General features: G+C 39.4%; 1 protein-coding gene across 2 annotated transcripts; it reads right to left on the bottom strand.

Annotated features, from left to right (window-relative positions):
- Positions 1 to 1,366: 1,366 nt before the first annotated feature.
- On the bottom strand, positions 1,367 to 20,722 carry LOC123878325 (probable C-mannosyltransferase DPY19L1). Of its 2 annotated transcripts, XR_006798811.1 has the most exons (11): positions 20,474 to 20,722; positions 11,300 to 11,550; positions 10,627 to 10,835; positions 9,278 to 9,455; positions 7,329 to 8,263; positions 6,537 to 6,643; positions 5,323 to 5,482; positions 3,990 to 4,115; positions 2,896 to 3,057; positions 1,751 to 1,867; positions 1,367 to 1,408 (listed from the first exon to the last, which is right to left on the bottom strand). XR_006798811.1 is itself a non-coding variant. In XM_045925500.1 (10 exons), exons 1-10 carry the CDS (start codon positions 20,565 to 20,567, stop codon positions 1,840 to 1,842), a joined length of 2,250 nt encoding a protein of 749 aa, XP_045781456.1. In that variant the 5' UTR covers positions 20,568 to 20,722; the 3' UTR covers positions 1,381 to 1,839. The 2 variants fall into 2 exon arrangements, 1 of the variants encoding a protein (XP_045781456.1); XM_045925500.1 differs by having other exon boundaries at positions 1,381 to 1,867.
- Positions 20,723 to 21,652: the final 930 nt, after the last annotated feature.

Genomic DNA, 21,652 nt, shown 5'->3' with positions numbered 1-21,652 from the left:
ATTTACATTTGTAGCTGTGTCAAAAGTACGATTACACCGCACTCTTGATATGACAGTTGACAGATAGAGTAAAAATAGCGATTCCTCTCTCAAAATATATGAATTGTAGTTGGAATTTTGACAGATTTCCGATAAAAAACTGTCAAAACACGAAATTTAAAAACTATCAAAACAAGGAATTTACTCTCAGTTTTTGGCGATTGAAAATAGGTTCTTAATTTGACATTAATTAAAATTTGACACTAGACATATATTATATTATACAAAATAAAGTTTAATTTTTTAAACTACCTATAGAAAATGCATATTGACTAAAAATATATATTATAATATCATTTATCAATATTTGCCTATTATATTTACAGGGTCACTTTTAGTTACACATATGCTTAAAAATCGGTCAAGTGCGAGTCGTAATCGCACAGGAAAGGTTCCGTATCATCGTATAAGAAATAACAATTTTTTTTAATAACAGGTGGCGGCAATTTTGAAAGTTTTAGTATTTGTTATAGCGGCAATAGACATACATAATCTGTGAAAATTCATTACGTAAACCTAAAAGTAAACCTGGACTTTGTCTGTGGTGGCGTTTGTTGGCGCGCGTGTTGTGACTTTTTGGAGTGTTTTTTTGTTAGAAGTGGCCGGTTTTTGTGTCCCGCTGGTGTGTGTGGTGGTGGAACTGACCGAGGAACTGACTGAGAAGCGCTCTAAAGGGGCGCCGCGTGTATGTCGGCGGGCGCCAGCACAGACGAAGTCCATACTATAGTTTTCCTAACTTGTAAATAACTACACACTTGACATTGGCTAATCAGTGTAAAGCCAGACGAGAGAAGAAAAAAAAAAAAGTAAACCTACAGGTTTCCAAAACAAGCAAGAGTAGTCAATAGTACTTGCTTATGGTGCACTAGATGGGTCTGCCCGCGAAATTGTTTAAACATTTTTTGACAAAAGTCGCAAATGTACACAGTTTTTGACACAGTAACTTTATCTTCAGGGGTGACTGGTTCAATGTATTCTGTTGTAAGGACCTCATTCTACCTTGTAGCCGGATAACTGACATCTGTAGAGGCAATGTTCTGACTGACACAAGATCTAACAGCTTTTTGTTTCTTTGTCTTCGTCAGTGACCCGTCTCGTCTTGGGGCAACTTTTTAAAATTTAATTTGGTTTTTCGCAATTTGTAAACTAATACGACAAAGTACGCTTATGGCATTCTAATTCCGCCAATGGCAGTATCATCTCCACAGGTTTATAAAAAAACCTTTACTTGAAAGTGTTCCGTTTAAGAAATTGGTCAAAATAATGAGTTTGACGTGAGTTACTCACAAATTAGTCGATACTCCGACTAATTTCTTAAACTGGACACTTTGAATTTCGCGGGCAGTCACTTAGCCACAGCTCTGTAACTATAGTTCGTTCGCGTTAAGAATGCAGTGAGTCATCATTGTTCGCCAGCCTAGCCCCGCCCCCTAACCAATCAAATCTTTTCAAATTACAAGGTCAAGTTCACAGTGACCAGTTGAAGGCATAGCAAGAAAATTCTTTTATCATAAATACTAACGAGGATACTAGTGATAGTGATTAAAATATCAATGACTTAATTTTCATTTTTAACTTTAAGTGTATTGTTAAATTAATTAAACTCAATCTTTAAAAATATAATTTGGTTGAATAGTAACATCACTGTGAATACACCTTTACGCTGTAGTTGCACTGATGACTCACTGCATTCTTAACGCGAACCAACTATACAAAAATTTCACCAAGTAAATGTTGCATAGACTATTTGGAATTAAAAATAAACATCAGTCTCAACTCTTCTAGTTATTCGAGTAGCTGTCAGGTGTCGAAACTTCGCGGCATGTACCTGGGAAAAAACAATAGAATTATTGTAATGTCCATATTAAGCGCTTGACCATAATCACACCTGATGGAAAGTGATGATGTGGCCAAAGATGGGACGCGTTTACCTAGAAGATGCCTATTCACTCTTGTAACCAGAATGCTAGCAAAAAAGCTTAATGAACAAATTGCCTTATCTTGTAGTTTTAGTGATTTAGTATTTATCAAACCTGCATTGTAAAGCGTGCAAAATTCCAGTCAATGCATCACCTACGACGCGGCATTGACACCGAGTGACCTACTTACGCAACGTTCGTTGACCTCTAGCGTCAGTCAGATGTTTTATTTGCAATACATTGTGAACTTTTAAAAATTCAGTTTTTTTTTATTTTTCGATTTTTTTTGTGGTATCTTATGAGTAATCTGGCACATTTTTAGGGTTCCGTACCTCAAAAAGAAAACGGAACTCTTATAGGATTACTTTGTTGTTTGTCTGTCTGTTCGCCCGTCCGTCCGTCGTGTCTGTCAAGAAAATTTATAGGGTACTTCCCGTTGACCTAGAATCATGAAATTTGGCACGTAGGTAGGCAATTTCATCAAATTGGTTAAACTGTTGGGCCGTGAAAAGGTAGCAGACAGACAGACAGACACACTTTCACATTTATAATATTAGTATGGATTTGAATTTGAATTGTTTCAGGGGAAGTCCTAAGTTGTCCCCACTATAACTTAATATGATCAACCCATTTCCGCCCCACTACTGAGTACGGGTCTCCTCTCAGATCGAGAAGGGTTTAGGCCATAGTCTGCCACGCTGGCCCAATGCGGATTGGCAGACTTCACACACCTTTGAGAACATGGAGAACTCTCAGGCATGCAGGTTTCCTCACAATGTTTTCCTTCACCGTCAAAGCAAGTGATATTTAATTGCTTAAAACGCACATAACTGAAAAGTTAGTGGTGCGTGCCCGGGATCGAACCCCCGACCTCCGATTAGGAGGCGGACGTTCTAACAACTAGGCTATCACAGCTTAGGCTACCACTATAACTTACCGTACGCTAAAGTCATGTATCCGGAATACTGCGTAGTGTTCGTTCCTGAACACGGGGTAGAAGTGCTCCACCGGCTCAGTGAGCAGGACGTGGCACAGTTTCGGGTTCGACTTCAGTGCCGGCGCCTCTATGTCCCATATGTTCTCGAAGGAACAGCCCCTTCTACAAAAAAAAAAAAAACCACAAGTTTCAATTGTTTATTTTTAAGAGCTTTCACACCCGTATTCACAAACGTTACTAGGAGGTCTCATAGTACGCTCGAACGCAGTGTCGGTTCCACCAATCAGATGACTGTATCACGTCAATTTACAATGATCTGATTTGTGGAACCTACACTATGCGTTCGAGCGCACTGTGAGACCTCATAGTAACGATTGTGAATACGGCCGTAAGGGCGTTAGCCTGGACCCTGGGGCCATGGAGTCTTAGTGCTAAAACTGCCATTGGCGTAATTAAAGTGCCATAAGCTTACTTTGTCGTATTAGTTTACAAATTGCGAACAAGTGTAAATTAAAAATTTATAACACCCCCAACGATCCAAAGTATTTGAGTTTTCCAAAACATCATTTTCAAATAAATAATTATGTATTTAGGCAACGTCCATCTTGACAGCTTGACATTTGTCTTTTGACATAATATTAAGAACCTAACGGTTATCTAACCTTCTTTTCTACAAGAAAACTAGAAAAGAGCTGATAACTCTTAAACGGCTGAACCAATTTTTTTAGATTATAGCTAAGAACACTCTCGATCAAGCCACCTTTGAAACAAAAAAAACTAAATTAAAATCGGTTCATTCGTTTAGGCGCTACGATGCCACAGACAGATACACAGATACACAGATACACACGTCAAACTTATAACACCCCTCTTTTTGGGTCGGGGGTTAAAAACCAAATTAAATTTGAATTTCGCGGGCAGCTCCGTCACATCCACCTTAAGAAGATAGCGGGAAGTTAGTGGATGAGGAAGGCGGAGGATCGTGTGTGGTGGCGCGCTGTTGGGAAGGCCTATGTCCAGCTGTGGACGCAAACAGGCTGATTGATTGATTGACACAGATAATGGGAATGTCAATGCGACAAGATGATACTGACCTGCTCCTCCCATAACAGTATTTGGTTTCAACGATGAGGTACGTAGCCCTCAACTTGGTCATTTCCTGGTAGAGATGCTCCGAGGAAAACCGCCCGTACACCTTGTATACAGAGTAGGCCCGCTGCCTGAAACCAACATTACATTATCAAACACAACCTCTCATACATACTAATATTATAAAGGCGAAAGTCTGTCTGTCTGCGACCTTTTCACGGCCCAACAGTTTAACCGATTCTGACGAAAGGTACAGTGTTAGCTTATATCCCGGGGACGGACATAGGCTACTTTTTATCCCGGAAAATCAAAGAGTTCCCACAGGATTCCTAAAAACCCATCCGCTTAACCGATTTGTATGAAATTTGGTATCGAGGTAGCTTGCGTCCCTGTAATTGTTCTCACGGGATCTTTAAGTACCTAAATCCACGCGGTCACTAAAGTCGCGGGCATCCTTTAGTCATCTATACTTGGTCTGGTGGGAGGTTTCGGCCGCGGCTAGTTACAACCTTACCGGTAAAGACGTACCGCCAAGCGATGATGTATCATGATACCAAAGGGGTATGAGTTTAATAAAAAAACTTGTAGGAACTATTGAAGATGGTCCCTAAATTGTTACCTGGCCTCCAAGTGCTCGTAATGCGGGTGGGCCACTATGGGTCGGCAAGTGGCCAGCATCACAGTGGTCCAATTCTTCAAGATTCACTGTAGGAACTTTTGAAGATGGTCTCTAAATTGATACCTGGCCTCCATTCCATTCCATTCCATTCGATCAGCCTGTAAGCGTCCACTGCTGGACATAGGCCTTTCCAAGAGCGCGCCACCAAACACGGTCCTCCGCCTCCCTCATCCACCCGCTCCCCGCCACCTTCTTCAGGTCATCGGTCCAGCGCGCTGGAGGTCGTCCCACACTGCGCTTACCGGTACGCGGTCTCCACTCCAGAACACGTCTGCCCCATCGGCCGTCGGCCTCCAAGTGCTCGTAATGCGGATGGGCCACTACGGGGCGGCGAGCGGCCAGCATCACAGTGGTCCACGTCTTGGAGTCCACAGTAGGAAGTTTTTAAGATGGCCACTAAATTGATATCTGGCCTCCAAGTGCTCGTAGTGCGGGCGGGCCACTATGGGCCGGCTAGTGGCCAGCATCACAGTGGTCCACCTCTTGGAGTCCACAGTAGGAAGTTTTTAAGATGGTCACTAAATTGTTACCTGGCCTCCAAGTGCTCGTAATGCTTGGGAGGGGTGGTCACTATGGGACGGCGAGTGGCCAGTATGAAAGTGGCCCAGTTTTTAGAGATCCACTGTAGGAACTATTGAAGATGGTCCCTAAATTAATACCTGGCCTCCAAGTGCTCATAATGCGGGTGGGCTACTATTGGTCGGCGAGTGGCCAGCATCACAGTGGCCAGCACGGGCATCGAACCCGCGAACGCACCGCTCCCCGCCTCTTTAGAGATCCACTGGAGTAACTCTTCTTGAGGGTAGTCGCTAAATTCTCCTAAAAAAATGAAGCATAAATCCATACTTTACTTAATATTATGAATGCGAAAGTGGGCCGGTCTGTCTGTCTGTCCTTTTCAAGGCCCAACAGTGTAACCGATTCTTACAAAATTTGGTACAGGGTTGGCTTATATCCCGGGGACGGACATCTACTTTTTATCCCGGAAAATCAAAGAGTTCCCGCGGGATTCCTAAAGACCCACCCACTTAACCGATTTGTATGAAATTTGGTACCGAAGTAGCTTGCGTCCCTGTAATCGAAATAGGCAACTTTTTATCCCGGAAAATCAAACAGTTCCCACGGGATCTATAAAAATCTAAATCCACGTGGAAGAAGTCGCGGGCATCCTCTAGTTCACTATAAAAAAACTTAGGGTCAAAGCATCATCATTATCAAACCATCGCCGGCTCACTACAGAGCACGGGTCTCCTCTCAGAGCGAGAAGGGTTATGGCCATAGTCACCACGCTGACCAAGTGCGGATTGGCAGACTTCACACACCTTTGACAACATTATGGAGATACTCTCAGGCACGCAGGTTTCCTCACGATGTTTTCCTTCACGGTTAAAGCAAGTAGGTGTCCGTACCTCAAAAGGAAAAACGGAACCCTTATAGGATCACTTTGTTTTCTGTCTGTCCGCCCGTCCGTCCGTCGTGTCTGTCAAGAAAACCTATAGGGTACTTCCCGTTGACTTAGAATCATGAAATTTGGCAGGTAGGTAGGTCTTATAGCACAAGTAAAGGAATAAATCCGAAAACCGCGAATTTGTGGTTACATAAACAGTAAAAAGAATTAAAATGTGTTTCAATTTTCAAAGTATGATAACTACACCAAGTGGGGTATCATATTATGAAAGAACTTTACCTGTATAATGTATATTCTAAAACAGATTTTTATTGATTTTTAAGCATAATAGTTCTTGATTTATCGTGCAAAATGTCTAAAAAAACACCCAAGTACGGAACCCTCAGTGCGCAAGTCTGACTCGCACTTGGCCGGTTTTTTGTTGATTATCAGTGTACCAAGCCATCCACCAGACAAAATACTCACCAATATGCGACATTTCTTGATTTACATTGACGGTAAGCTCAGCAAACACCGGCAAAAGGGCGACCGCCCAAATATACTTGCCATATTTCGACATCCATTTTGGAAATCTGAAATAAAATATATAATTAACAAGTGTAAATTAAAAATTTATAACACCCCCGACAAGTGAAGGTTACATTAAATAGAGACGAGCTGAAAACTTTCAAACGGCTGAACCGATTTTCTTGGATTACAGCTAAGAACACTCTCGATCAAGCCACCTTCCAAACAAAAAAAACTAAATTAAAATCGGTTCATTAGTTTAGGAGCTACGATGCCACAGACAGATACACAGATACACAGACACACAGATACACACGTCAAATTTATAACACCCCTCTTTTTGGGTCGGGGGTTAAAAATAATATCAGACACTGAATTATTTCATATTTTTAAATTTATTTAATAAATAAAAGTTGCCGAAGTTAATTTCCGGGACGTAAGCTACCTCTGTACCAAATTGCATTAAAATCGGTTCAGCGGTTGAGCTGAAATAACTACCTTATATTAAGCTTATATTATTTAAATTGTATCCTAACTGAATCACACGTTTTTAAAATGTTTGTCTGTCTGTCTGTTTGAAAGGGCTAATCTTTGGAACGGCTCAACCCATTTTGATGGGACTTCAACAGACAAGTAGAGGATTAACCAAGCAGTAACATAGACTACATCTTTAACCGATTTTCAAAAAAAGGAGGATTTGCGTATTTTTTTTAATGTAAATAATATAAGCAGGATAAAAAAAATACTTACATATGCGTTTTGTTCACAACAAGCGACGAAACGATGCACATTTGCGTAGAAAAAAGCAACTTCAATCTCATAACCAGCGCCGCCATGACACCGAAAACCGCCATTTGCGACAGATTATAAAATATCGATGGGTCTATCCTTACATTCCTGACATACACCATAAACGGGTCTACATTCTCTTTGGTTTCTGAATCAACCTCACAGAGTATCAAATCCAGATCTTTGGTATCTTTATCTGTCCTTTTTTTAACCGTTTCGGTATTTTCGATACCGCTATCCTCGTCCTCGTTATTCCCCTCTCTGTTACTCTCTTTGGCAATATTAGCCATCTCTTTCTTGTAACAATGTATGGAATCCTTTATCCAAAAAGTTACCACGTTAACACAACTGATTAACACAAAAGGTATGAGTAAACTTTTGGTCATATTTTTGATGGAACTCAAGGGTAGAAAATCAAAAACTTCAGAACAAGTGTACAGTAAAGTGTGGAAATTTTGAAAATTCGTCAATTTTGAGTACAAAATGTCCCAAATGTGCGAATCTTCCTGAACATCCAAGGAGTCACTTATGACTTTCTTCAAGTAAAACGCTCCGAAAATCGCCATACAAATCCGTAATAGAACCAGCCAGCATTCGACGAAAAAGTCCAAGCGATTTCGGACCTTAATGCGTAGGAAACTGAAGAACAAACAGTACATGGATATTATGAAGAAGAAGCATGTATATAAGGACGACTTTAGCATGTCATTTCCTTGAAGCAATAGAACGGCTGTGTGTAATCCACAGAAGTGGCAGTGCAAGAAAATCGATAACGACTTGATATCAATTATTTTTAATTGTTCCATGACGAAAAAAATGGCGATTTGTGTGAGGAATATGAACTGTGTGAACTGCCAGAATAATAAGCACAGGCAATTTAGAGTGAATATTGAGATCTGAAACAAAAAATACTTTTTAATGTATGATATTCAAGGAACCAAAAGCTTAATCACACTAATATTATAAAGGAGAAAGTTTGTATGTGTGTGTGTGTGTATGTTACTCCTTCGCGCAAAAACTACGGGACGGATTGGGCTGAAATTTAGAATGGCAATAGATTATACCCTGGATTAACACATAGGCTACTTTTTATCCCGGAAAATCAAAGATTCCCACGGGAATTTTAAAAAACCTACATCCACGCGAACGAAGTCGCGGGTATCAGCTAGTTTGCTATAATCCGCCAAACCAAAGAAATCTGTATGGTAATTCCAACACCGCAAGGTCTACATCTCCTGAGGATGCTCCGGTGTCGGGGCGAAACGCGCGTCCAGTGGTGTGAAAATTTGTGTGGTGCGTACCATACGGATTTCGCTGGTTTGGCGGATTATAGCAAATTAAGCTTTTGGTTTCTTAAAAAAAATACTTAAGTTAGTTAGTTTATTCAAGGAATATGACTAAATGATGCCCGCGACTTCGTCCACGCGGACTAAGATTTGGATTTTTAAAAAATCCCATGGGAACTCTTTCATTTTCCGGGATAAAAAGTAGCCTATCTCCGTCCCCGGGATGTAAGCTAACTCTGTACCAAACATCAAAATCAGTTAAACTGTTGGGCCGTGAAAAGCTAGCTGACAGACAGATATACAGACAGACAGACACAATTTCGCATTTATATTGTTAGTACATATATAGATAACTATACAAATGTAAGTGCATGTAAGTTTGATGCGCGTGGGATCTAATTTTCGGGTTCACAGGTACCATCCATTCGGTCAATTTTTTTCCTATAAAATATAGCTTATATCACCCGGACCTTACAACGAATCAATTGACACCACATTCATCAAAATCGGTCCAGTAGTTTAGGTGCTGCGATGAAACACACAGAATGTGGATACAAACATACATATAGATTGCTAAAATCATAACCCTTCCTTTTGGCTTTGCCGCAGTCGGGTAAAAAATACCTGTAATTGTAGAAGTGTATTCCTGCTCCTGAGCTGCAGCGTCAGCAGCCAGCTCTGCAGCAGAAGTAACGGAGCAGCTAGATTCTCTCTCTCGTTGGGAGCCCACTGCACTCGCGTGCACTCCGAGTGATTGGCGAAGTACTGCAGCACTGCCATCGTACCACCCAACAGGCTCTGACTGATGACGACACAGAAAAAAAAAAAACGTAATAAGCGCGAATTTTAACACACCTCGATAAAAATGGCGGCCTTGAAACAGCTGTCATGTTTGGCGGCGATTTAAATACGGAGGAGAATAAGACGCCTTGATAAAACATGGCGGTCTTGAAACAGCTGTTATGTTTGGCGGGCATTTAAATACGGAGGAGAGTATAACGCCTTGATAAAACATGGCGGTCTTGAAACAGCTGTTATGTTTGGCGGGCATTTAAATACGGAGGAGAGTATAACGCCTTGATAAAACATGGCGGTCTTGAAACAGCTGTTATGTTTGGCGGCCATTTAAATACGGAGGAGAATTAGACGCCTTGATAAAACATGGCGGTCTTGAAACAGCTGTTATGTTTAGCGGCCATTTAAATAAGGAGGAGAGTATAACGCCTTGATAAAAGATGGCGGTCTTGAACGGCTGTTATATTTGGCAGCGATTTGACAATATTCTTCTTTTGGTCGGAAGTAACGCGAATGTGATTAGCTCTGCAGCACAGCAGCATCTGCCTGCTTCTAAGCTGCAGCGTCAGCAGCCAGCTCTGCAGCAGAAGTAACGGAGCAGCTAGGTTTTCTCTCTCGTTGGGAGCCCACTGCACTCGCGTGCACTCCGAGTGATTGGCGAAGTACTGCAGCACTGCCATCGTCCCACCCAACAGGCTCTGACTGATGACGACACAAAAAAAAACGGAATGACGGAAGTAGCGCGAATTTTAACACACTTTGATAAAAATGGCGGCCTTGAAACAGCTGTTATGTTTGGCGGCTCTTTAAATACAGAGGGAATGACGGTGCCTAATAACATTTTTTGTAGTTGGTGCCAATGTGGAGTCACAAACAATATGAAGAGTAGACCGGCTATTCATACGGCTAATTGGCACCAGCTCCAAAAAATGTTATTATAGAACTACCTTACCTCTTGTATACATACATAATAAATATTTGGTAATAAATTTTTTTTTTTCACTTTTTAGTGTTCGTGGTTATTAAGTCAGTTTAATTTATTTTTTGAAAAAATTTCGTGGTATCTATATGGCCATGTGATTAGATTTCTATATAACTCCAAAACTATAAGGCGCATACCCACATCATCAGAACATAAAATTATCTGGTGTCAGAAAGAGCCAGCAGATTGTCCTCACCTTAACACAGTAGCGTGTAAGAACAGCGCAGCAACAGTGACTCCAGCCAACCACCAGATGGCTTCTAAGTAGAAGAATATCGGCTGACCAATCCCAATGCAGCTCTCAACGGGAGTGTGGCCGTCCCCCCTCGCTATCATGTGACACTCTTTGAAGTAAGTGGTATTCAGCCACGGCTCGAAGTATCTGTATACTGAGCCGATTATTACCTGAAATCCATACTAATATTATAAATGCGAAAGTGTGTCTGTCTGTCTGTCTGCTACGTTTTCATGGCCCAACCGCTAAACTGTTTTTAATGAAATTTGGTACAGACTTGGGATACATTACGGGGAAGGACATAGGCTACTTTTTATCCCGGAAAATCAAAGAGTTCCTACGGGATTTAAAAAAATCTAAATCCACGCGGGCGAAGCCGCGAGCATCCCCTAGTTGATAATAAGTCGTGAGCATAGGCATTTTAGCTATTAGCAAGCTGAAGTGGCAGTGGGCAGGCCATGCCTGTCGTAGAGGCGATGGCCGTTGGAGCCGGAAAGTCATTGGAGTAGAGACCGCGTTTAAGCAAGCGTAGTGTGGGATGCCCCATGCGACAAAGTCGTGGGCATCACCTAGTAGTTAAGATTTGTCCTGGTCGGACAGTCGGTTGCAGCTCCTGAAATTATTAAAATCTTACCTCGGGATGTATATTGAATCTATTGAACGCGTTCACGTCCTTGGGATATTCAACCAGCCTGTCGTACATGAGTTTGTATATCCCCGCAAGGTACGGCCTCTCTTCAACCACAGTCTTATAGTATGAATAGTAGAAACCCATCTCAGTCCTAAATGACATCTCTCGCTCAAGCTCCGAGAGAAAGGAGAAGTTACGGTCGTTTTCGAAGAGGAGTGTGACATAGTGGTAGTGAACACATCCTATGGATATGGCTGTAAAGTAAAATAATAAACATGGATAATTTTTGCAAGTAGTTCATCTTTTCTAGGAAACAAAAGGATAAAGAAACTATGCCTCTCTTTCACACTAATTATCCTTCCTATTTGCATTGTTGAAATAAGGAAGGATGATTAGTGTAAAAGAGAGACTTAGTTTCTTTATCCTTTTGTTTCCTAGAAAAGATGAACTACTTGCAAGACGGGCGTTCTGGGTAGTTCTGGCACGTGGTGGTAGTGAAGAGTTTCTGTTCTTTTCACAAATTTTAAGTGTGACAAGCACAGTGATGTTTCTAGCATTCTAAAGTACAAAAAACTAGCAGTTTAACTAGCAGCATGATAATCTTCAAAATTATTTTGAATTAAACTAATCTACTGAAATTTGCACCTTGACATGAAAAAACGATTATAATACCAGAATTACGAAACAAAGAATAATGTATTATACCTCATTTGAATTGGCATTAAATCAGCAAGTTTTTTTAATACAGGGTCATTTTTCCGTAGTACATTTTTTTTTCACAGTGCGCTTTTAAAGTGACACTTAATTTTAGGTAACGCTTTAAAAGTTTTGGAAAAAAATTAATTGCTCTTCTAATTTGGTAGCCAGAGCCTCAATGGAAGGTTTGAAGTGCTGATACATAATCTAGTAATGACACAACATCGTTTGTTTTATTGTTTTTTATCACATTTTTTTTTAATTAGTGTAATTGTAAGAGAATTTGGTATTTTGTTAAAAAACCCAAAAATATTCATAACTTTTAGGGCAATTTAAATATGGCCATGCTGTAGAAATTTTTTTTGCTGGAAATGACCTCCTCTATCTCCCTATTGCGTTTGATCCACGACTTTTTGACCACCCTGTATAATATAGACACTCACTAAGAAAGGATTTAAAGAAAAAACAATTAAGCCTCAATAGCTCAATGGTTACAGGAGCGGACTGAATTCCGGAAGGTCGGCGGTTCAAACCCCACCCGTTGCACTATTGTCGTACCCACTCCTGGCACAAGCTTAACGCTTAGTTGGAGGGGAAAGGGGAATGTTAGTCATGATTAAAAATGGCTAATATTCTTTAAAAAAAAACTAGGGTCTGTAAATCCTAAAACTATGAGAAAGTAACAGGAAAAATTCTAGTATAAAATATATTGCTAGGAATGGTAACATAATCTTATATGACCTATTTATACCCACATTTGCCATCATCAAAGCTAATTATCTTCATTTTACATATTAACAGGGCTCTCTCCGTCACTTGCTTCATACAATCGTAGTTCCAATTTCATTTGAATATTAAGCAACCAAAGTCCATGAAATTTTGCAGACATATTCTAGAAACTAATATCTGTGTCTGTGGTGTTATATTTATTATTATACTGCGATGCAGTATATTTACTCTTATCTCGAGCAGAATTCTGAAGAGTGTTAGTATTCTCTGGACGAACTGATGGCTTAAATTGAAGGTGACTACCGTCTCCTGGAGATACCATAAAAAAAATCATGCCACTCACTCTACCACATGGTGGTGTAGAAAAGAGTTATTTAGCCAAAACCAGTGTTGGAGTGGGCTTTGTGGCGCTCGTACGCTGAAACTATTGAGTCTACAAAAAAAGGTGACTACACAAATTGTAGGAAATTGTCTCTAGTTTAATTGTTACATAGCCATCTTTATCGTAAAATGAGTGGGAAAGAAGTTATCGTGAAAAAACTGTTTTTGGGCGCCATTTTTCCAAGATGGCGGCGCGAGCGGCAAAGGTACGAGGTGGCAAAATAAAAATTCGGAAAGAGCACATCGAAATCTATAAAACCACCAATTTGCATAACATTCTGAAAACTTTCCATCTCATATTACCAAATTACTGGACTATTAACAGAAATCTGGAAAACAGACATAGATATTAGTTTCTAGAATATGTCTGCAAAATTTCATGGACTTTGGTTGCTTAATATTCAAATGAAATTGGAACTACGTTTGTATGAAGCGAGTGATGGAGAGACCCCTCTTAAATAACCTAAGTACTTCTTGAAATAGATTATGTTAATTAAACATTGTACTATACTATTTGGAGCAGTCTGAATAGATATACAGTGTTTTTTTACCCAACTGCGGCAAAGCCAATAGGAAGGGTTATGATTTTAGCAGTCTATGTATGTATGTTTGTATCCAGATTCTGTGTGTTCCACCATAGTGCCTAACTACTGGGCCAATTTTAGTGAACGAGGCGTCAATTGATTCGTCGTGAAGGTCCGGGTGATATAGGCTATATTTTATACGAAAAAAATTGACCTCACGGATGTTAATTCAAAAAAGTAAGGTCTCAAAAAAAAAATATTTTTTTGTTATTGCGAGTGGGGTGTCAAATGAAAGAAGAGAAAATTTTGAGCTCATAAATATAAATGTACAACCAAATTAAAACATATCAAGCGACAGAAAAACAATTTTACTCTAATATTTCAGCATTTATTAAGACAATTGCAGTTGGGTTTTAGTTTTCAACTTTACCTTTGTAAAACAATTTTGGCATAGTTCATTTTTGGTCAAGCGTGAGCTGTCCATAAAAATTAATGAGATTGACATTTTTTTTTTAATGCCAATCGACTCAATTTCATGTAAGAATCATTTTTAACCCCCGACCCAAAAAGACGGGTGTTATAAGTTTGACGTGTGTATCTGTGTGTCTGTGTATCTGCGTATCTGTCTGTGGCATCACAGCTCCTAAACTAATGAACCGATTATAATTTAGTTTTTTTTTTGTTTGAAAGGTAGCTTGATCGAGGGTGTTCTTAGCTATAATCCAAGAAAATCGGTTCAGCCGTTTTAAAGTTATCAGCTCTTTTCTAGTTACTTTAACCTTCACTTGTCGGGGGTGTTATAAATTTTTAATTTACACTTGTATTGAATGAAATAATTGGAACAGCAGAAGTTGGTCTCTAAGCAAAGTATATTGTATTTTAGATGATTTAGATAATTTAGCTTAGTTTAACTTAACTTTACTTTAACTTAATTTCCATTGTAGTGATTCGAAAAAAATCGAATCACGGAATTGTATTAAACAATTACGAACGACATCTACCGGTCGCATAATACATTACTAGGACAAAGAATTTCTGACATTGACAGACTTCAACGTCAACACTGATTAACATTCAGTGCCATCTGTCGGAGAATAGTTTACATAGACTAATCAAACAATGACAGTTTTTCTAGAACATTCTTTAAAATAAAACTACTCATACAAATTAGCGACCTCTAACGACAGATAGCTTTCCATTTAAAAATAACTGTCAAGACTATTTAATTAATCATATACGCTAGCGACATCTGTCGATCAATAGTCTTTCATTCTGGAACTTCCCCGACAAACTAATAACATTTCCTGTAGCCAGAACACTCGAGAATACACCTTATTTCCGCTAAATTTAATATAAATAAGCAATCCTCCTAGTTCAGGGACATTCCTGATTTCTATTACCTGCAATCACGACGCAGGAGTGAAGTGAAAGTAATAAATAAGTGTAGTGAATTCTGTGTAACCCTGGATTAAGGTTGGTAACTGTGATGTTATTAAATTATAAGTTTAGGCTAATTGTTTTGTACTCGTTTAACCTAACCCTTGCGATAGGATATTTACTAACAGAATCTGTAAACTCGTTCCATCACTTTTATATTATACGACCTGCACTTGGCTCAGACGACCCAAGGCTCATCTAAAGTTATGGAACGAGAGTTTGAGCAAATCATTTAAGATTGCCTCTCTCGATTCCAGGGTTCCTTCTACCAGGAAGCTCTAACAGTTACACTGAAGCCCTGCTAGTAACCTGACTGCTACCCCACCGGCGAAGTGTCTACCAACTTCGTACCGTCTACCCAAGCCACGCTGCACACTGCTGTCGAGTAGCCTACGCACAAGCACTGAGCCGCCGCACCGCAGCGCCGCCCGAGCATCGTCGATTGTCCGCCGCGTCTGCGAGCCCTCTGCGAGCCCGTGTCTGCCCCCGGCGTCTGACCAAGGCCAGTTGTCTTCCTTCGGACAGTCAGCGTATCTTCATGCGTATGCGATTCTCAATTAACTACCCTGTGATTGTAGCGCGTTACCTACGGCCGCTCCCGACTGAGTTATCTATTAAGTTTACTTAGTTCCACAATCATGGAGCTATCTAACAAGCTATTTATTTTCCACGATTAACTACCCTGCTCTCGTACCGCGTATCTAAAAAGTTCATTTAGTTCCCTAAACATGGAGTTATCTATTAGTAATTTATTTTCCACATTAGGACCCCTGTCAAAAACGCGACAGTGGCGCCCACTCTAATTTTTGTGTCTCTTATTGTGGAATAAAAAAGGTGCCTAATCACAGTTCACCCACAGGTTCGAGATCGCATAGCATTAACATACGTTGACCGTAACAAAGTGTATGGTTACGAGTATATTTTGAAATTTTTGTGTAAAATTTCAGGATACACTACGTGTGTATATTTTGTACTAACTTCTATATTTTATATTTTGTGTAACACAGTTACCAACTTTTATAAGTGTTCCACTAATCACTCCTAACTTCCATTTTACTTTACACACATTCACAATGTCCTACCCAATAATATACCTATCTCTTCTAAAGAACGAACTCAAAGTCATAGCAGACCTAGACGGTAATAATTTAGGCACCTGGCATGTCAAAGACATAAAACTAACCAATTACAACACTCAAACTTAAGATTATGCATCATTTTCTATATAACATTACAAACCACCTACTAGGCATAATTTTAAGAAATTAGACTACATCTATCCACTAAACTCACAAACTAATTAATCGATTCATTAGCTAATCACCCTAATCTCAAATACCTATGAACATAAATAAAGCCGCGGAAAGTGCTATCAAACAAACATGACCATTCCATGCATCTAGATTCAAAAAAAGAAACAACAACCGATAAACAGTGTCCACGTAATGTACAGCAGTCAACTCAAGCGATATGCATGAACTTTAAGGTTGGTTGTACACCGCGTCGCGCAATCTTACGTTCATCAAAACAAAGTAGTTAGAACCGGTACACTATACAGATACCTACACCAGTATCTAACATATACTCACCTATTACATTTAACTAGACATAACTACAAACTCAGTAAGTTATGTACATCTACCCTCAACCTAAACAACTAATGTACCAACCGCTACATAAAAATCACTACTTATTCCACAGACATACCTTGCGAAGTCTAAAAATAATATTACTATAATGCTAGATACACACTAACGTGCTGATGACCTAAAAGTCAGTACAAAATTGGCCTTCACTGACCTAAAAGGTGAATGCTACGCCTACACTAAGGCACTACTAGTACACAACAAATTGTATTTTGCTTACCTAAAAGGTGAAATACGTCCATATCTTAATGACCTAAAAGTTAAGATATCCTTCTATAACAAGTTGTTAATCCACTATACTAAACAGTGAAAAGACAACTACACCGATTATTTTTGGACTTTGCAACAATCATAACACCTGCTAACATGAGAGCGAGTCATGGCGAACAAACGCGATAACTCTGTACACTAGGACGCGATGGACCACTAGTATGGCCACCGCTTTATGAATGACTGAAGAATGTTCGGATAGTACGAAAGATGAAGCATGACAAGGTTAACTCGAACTTTAGCGATATTTAGAGGTAGTGTAGAAGGATTTTATTAGATAAAATCCTAACCTAAAAAGGGGAATATGTAGTGATTCGAAAAAAATCGAATCACGGAATTGTATTAAACAATTACGAACGACATCTACCGGTCGCATAATACATTACTAGGACAAAGAATTTCTGACATTGACAGACTTCAACGTCAACACTGATTAACATTCAGTGCCATCTGTCGGAGAATAGTTTACATAGACTAATCAAACAATGACAGTTTTTCTAGAACATTCTTTAAAATAAAACTACTCATACAAATTAGCGACCTCTAACGACAGATAGCTTTCCATTTAAAAATAACTGTCAAGACTATTTAATTAATCATATACGCTAGCGACATCTGTCGATCAATAGTCTTTCATTCTGGAAACTTCCCCGACAAACTAATAACATTTCCTGTAGCCAGAACACTCGAGAATACACCTTATTTCCGCTAAATTTAATATAAATAAGCAATCCTCTTAGTTCAGGGACATTCCTGATTTCTATTACCTGCAATCACGACGCAGGAGTGAAGTGAAAGTAATAAATAAGTGTAGTGAATTCTGTGTAACCCTGGATTAAGGTTGGTAACTGTGATGTTATTAAATTATAAGTTTAGGCTAATTGTTTTGTACTCGTTTAACCTAACCCTTGCGATAGGATATTTACTAACAGAATCTGTAAACTCGTTCCATCACTTTTATATTATACGACCTGCACTTGGCTCAGACGACCCAAGGCTCATCTAAAGTTATGGAACGAGAGTTTGAGCAAATCATTTAAGATTGCCTCTCTCGATTCCAGGGTTCCTTCTACCAGGAAGCTCTAACAGTTACACTGAAGCCCTGCTAGTAACCTGACTGCTACCCCACCGGCGAAGTGTCTACCAACTTCGTACCGTCTACCCAAGCCACGCTGCACACTGCTGTCGAGTAGCCTACGCACAAGCACTGAGCCGCCGCACCGCAGCGCCGCCCGAGCATCGTCGATTGTCCGCCGCGTCTGCGAGCCCTCTGCGAGCCCGTGTCTGCCCCCGGCGTCTGACCAAGGCCAGTTGTCTTCCTTCGGACAGTCAGCGTATCTTCATGCGTATGCGATTCTCAATTAACTACCCTGTGATTGTAGCGCGTTACCTACGGCCGCTCCCGACTGAGTTATCTATTAAGTTTATTTAGTTCCACAATAAGACACAACCTATTTGTAAGATTGTTTGACTATAATTATAAGTATCAAACCGTCTTCGCGTTTTACTAAATTCCTACCTGTCGCACGAAGCGCGACACCATCTTATTATACTTATTCTTTTAAAATTAATAACTTAGGCATTTTTTCATAGTCCTTAGGTTAGCTATTATATTATATTTTATATTTTACTGTACGACTTATGTTTATGTTAATGCACGCTGTGACTGCCCGTAAGTGGAGTTGCATAAGAGCCCTAGAATTTAAGGAACAATATGTATAATTTAAATGTGTAACTCTGTGGGCGGTACTATAGTAAATAAATAAATAAATAAACTATGAAAAGTTAGAGGTGTGTTCCATGGATGGAATCCCAGACCTCCCAAATAGATGGCGGACTTTTTAACCACAAGGCTATCACTGCTTTTTTATACATATACCTAACGTTCACTGTAAAGTCCATGCTCTTAGTTTTATCATCAACCTATAGTCACACTTCACACTATCACACTAATATTATAAAGCTGAAAGTTTGTATGTGTGTGTGTGTGTGTATGTTTGTTACTCCTTCACGCAAAAACTACTTAATGGATTTGGCTGTTTGGAATGGAGATAGTTAATATATTGGATTAACACATAGGCTACTTTTTATCCCGGAAAATCAAAGAGTTCCCACGGGAATTTTAAAAAACCTACATCCACGCGAACGAAGTCGCGGGCATCAGCTAGTATTATAAAGGCGAAAGTATGTGTGTGTGTTTGTTACTCTTTCACATAAAAACTACTGGACGGATTGGGCTGAAATTTGGCATGGAGATAGATTATACCCTGGATTAACACATAGGCTACTTTTTATCCCGGAAAATCAAAGAGTTCCCACAGGATTTCGAAAAACCTAAATCCACGCGAACGAAGTCGCGGGCATCAGCTAGTAATATTATAAAGGCAAAAGTATGTGTGTATGTTTGTTACTCTTTCACATAAAAACTACAGGACAGATTTGGCTGAAATTTGGTATGGAGATAGATTATACCCTGGATTAGCACATAGGCTACTTTTTATCCCGGAAAACTAATGAGTTCCCACAGGATTTATAAAAAACTTATATCCTCATAGACAAAGTTGCAGGCATCAGCAAGTAATAAGTTATTCATTGACCTAAGAGTCTAATTAATTATAACTTAAGCAACTCATTCATTCTAATGTCAAACTGGTTGTGAAGGCCAGACACAAGCACTGACTAAATGATACGAAACAATTTATTTAGGAAATTAAATGAAATGATACATTTACAAAATTAAATCAAGGGTTGATTAACGAAATTTTGTTCATTTATTTATTACTAGCTGATGCCCGCGACTTCGTCCGCGTGGATTAAGGTTTTTCGAAATCCCGTGGGAACTCTTTGGTTTTCCGGGATAAAAAGTAGCCTATGTGCTAATCCAGGATATTATCTATCTCCATTCCGAATTTCAGCCAAATCCGCCCAGTAGTTTTTGCGTGAAGGAGTAACAAACATACACACACACACACACACACACACATATACAAACTTTCACCTTTATAATATTAGTGTGATTATAGATTATTCATTTATTTATAATTTATAAATATAAATATAATATTATTATGGCTAAGGCTATTGTAAGTATAAGGACACCTATAGCAGACCTAAAATGACAACAAGCGAACAAGTGTAAATTAAAAATTTATAACACCCCCGACCAGTGAAGGTTACAGTAACTAGAAAAGAGCTGATAACTTTCAAACGGCTGAACCGATTTTCTTGGATTATAGCTAAGAATACCCTCGACCGAGCCACCTTTCAAACTAAAAAAAACTAAATTAAAATCGGTTCATTAGTTTAGGAGCTTCGATGCCACAGACAGATACACACGTCAAACTTATAACACCCCTCTTTTTGGGTCGAGGGTTAAAAAGAATATTTACGACTAACGATCTCTTGGACATTTCTTCTCAAAAATAAATAATGAATATATTAAACATTGATAATTGATATAAATATAAGTCTATGATATAAAAACGATTTCTTACCGGCTATTATTATAGAACCATAAGCAAAGAATTTCCTTCTGTTAAATCTTCGTCTGTTTGGACTGGTCGGCGTCTCAGCTGTGTTTTCCTCCATTTTTAACGATTCCCTACTTCACATTTCATTTACGTAAATCGCTAACTTTAGGAAAATAATTTATTGACCTTTGAAAACTGAACAGAAAATCACAATTCACAAAAAATTGAAAATTCAACTTCGAAAGGCAGGCACCTCGAAATTGACAACTTTGATTGACAGTGACTTTTTTTTTTTTTCTCTCTCGTCTGGCTTTTACAATGATTAGCCAATGTCAAGTTTGTATTTATTTACAAGTTAAGGGAAACTATATAAGTATGGAGTTCGTCTGTGCCAGCGCCCGCCGACATACACGCGGCGCCCCTTTAAAGCGCTTCCCAGTCAGTTCCACGACCAATAAACAGCAGCAGTACGCAAAAACCGGCCACTTCTCACAAAAATACAATCCAAAAAAGCATCACACGCGCGTCAGCAAACGCCGCCACAGACGAAGTCCATAAAATGACATTGACATCATAAGTGGACTTTAGGGATGTTCTTAGTGCCGATTAAAAATCGATAATATTTAGTTAAATATCTCATGCTTCGATAGTTGATGTACATTGTACAAATCCCACTAGAGTTCTGAAACGCTAAGTTCTCCGTTTTGAATCAGACTTAAGGGTCATGAGCCCGGCCTGCCCGCGAAATTCAATATTAATTTGGTTTTTCGCATTTTTTAAACTAATACGACAATGTAGGCTTATGGCATTTTCAATTGCGACAGTGGCAGTATCATCCTCACAGGTTTATATAAAAATCTTTACTTGAAAAGGTCCAGGTTAAGAAATTAGCTGTAGTATCGACTAATCCTGACACATTAGTCGATACTAGAGCTAATTTCTTGAACTTAACGGTGAAAACGTATTGACAATGGCTGACAAACACAGCTGCCGTGACTTATAGATATCTGGATAAAATACATTGCAAACTATTGGACGTAAGTTGCGGATGTAACCTGGAGCGCACGGATGTCTAAAAGATATCTCGCAAGCCACATCTGAAAGAACTGGCACGCCTATCAGTCAGATGGGATGGCAATTCGACACGACCAGAGAGAGATTAGCTGCAAGACCGATAGCTCTACTTGCTTTCCGAGGCAGGGG

The sequence above is a fragment of the Maniola jurtina genome, chromosome 26 (genome assembly GCF_905333055.1).
Source record: "Maniola jurtina chromosome 26, ilManJurt1.1, whole genome shotgun sequence".
Taxonomy (NCBI): domain Eukaryota; kingdom Metazoa; phylum Arthropoda; class Insecta; order Lepidoptera; family Nymphalidae; genus Maniola; species Maniola jurtina.
The sequence above is the reverse complement of the archived record's forward strand: the minus strand, read 5'-3'. Positions and strand labels throughout refer to the sequence as shown.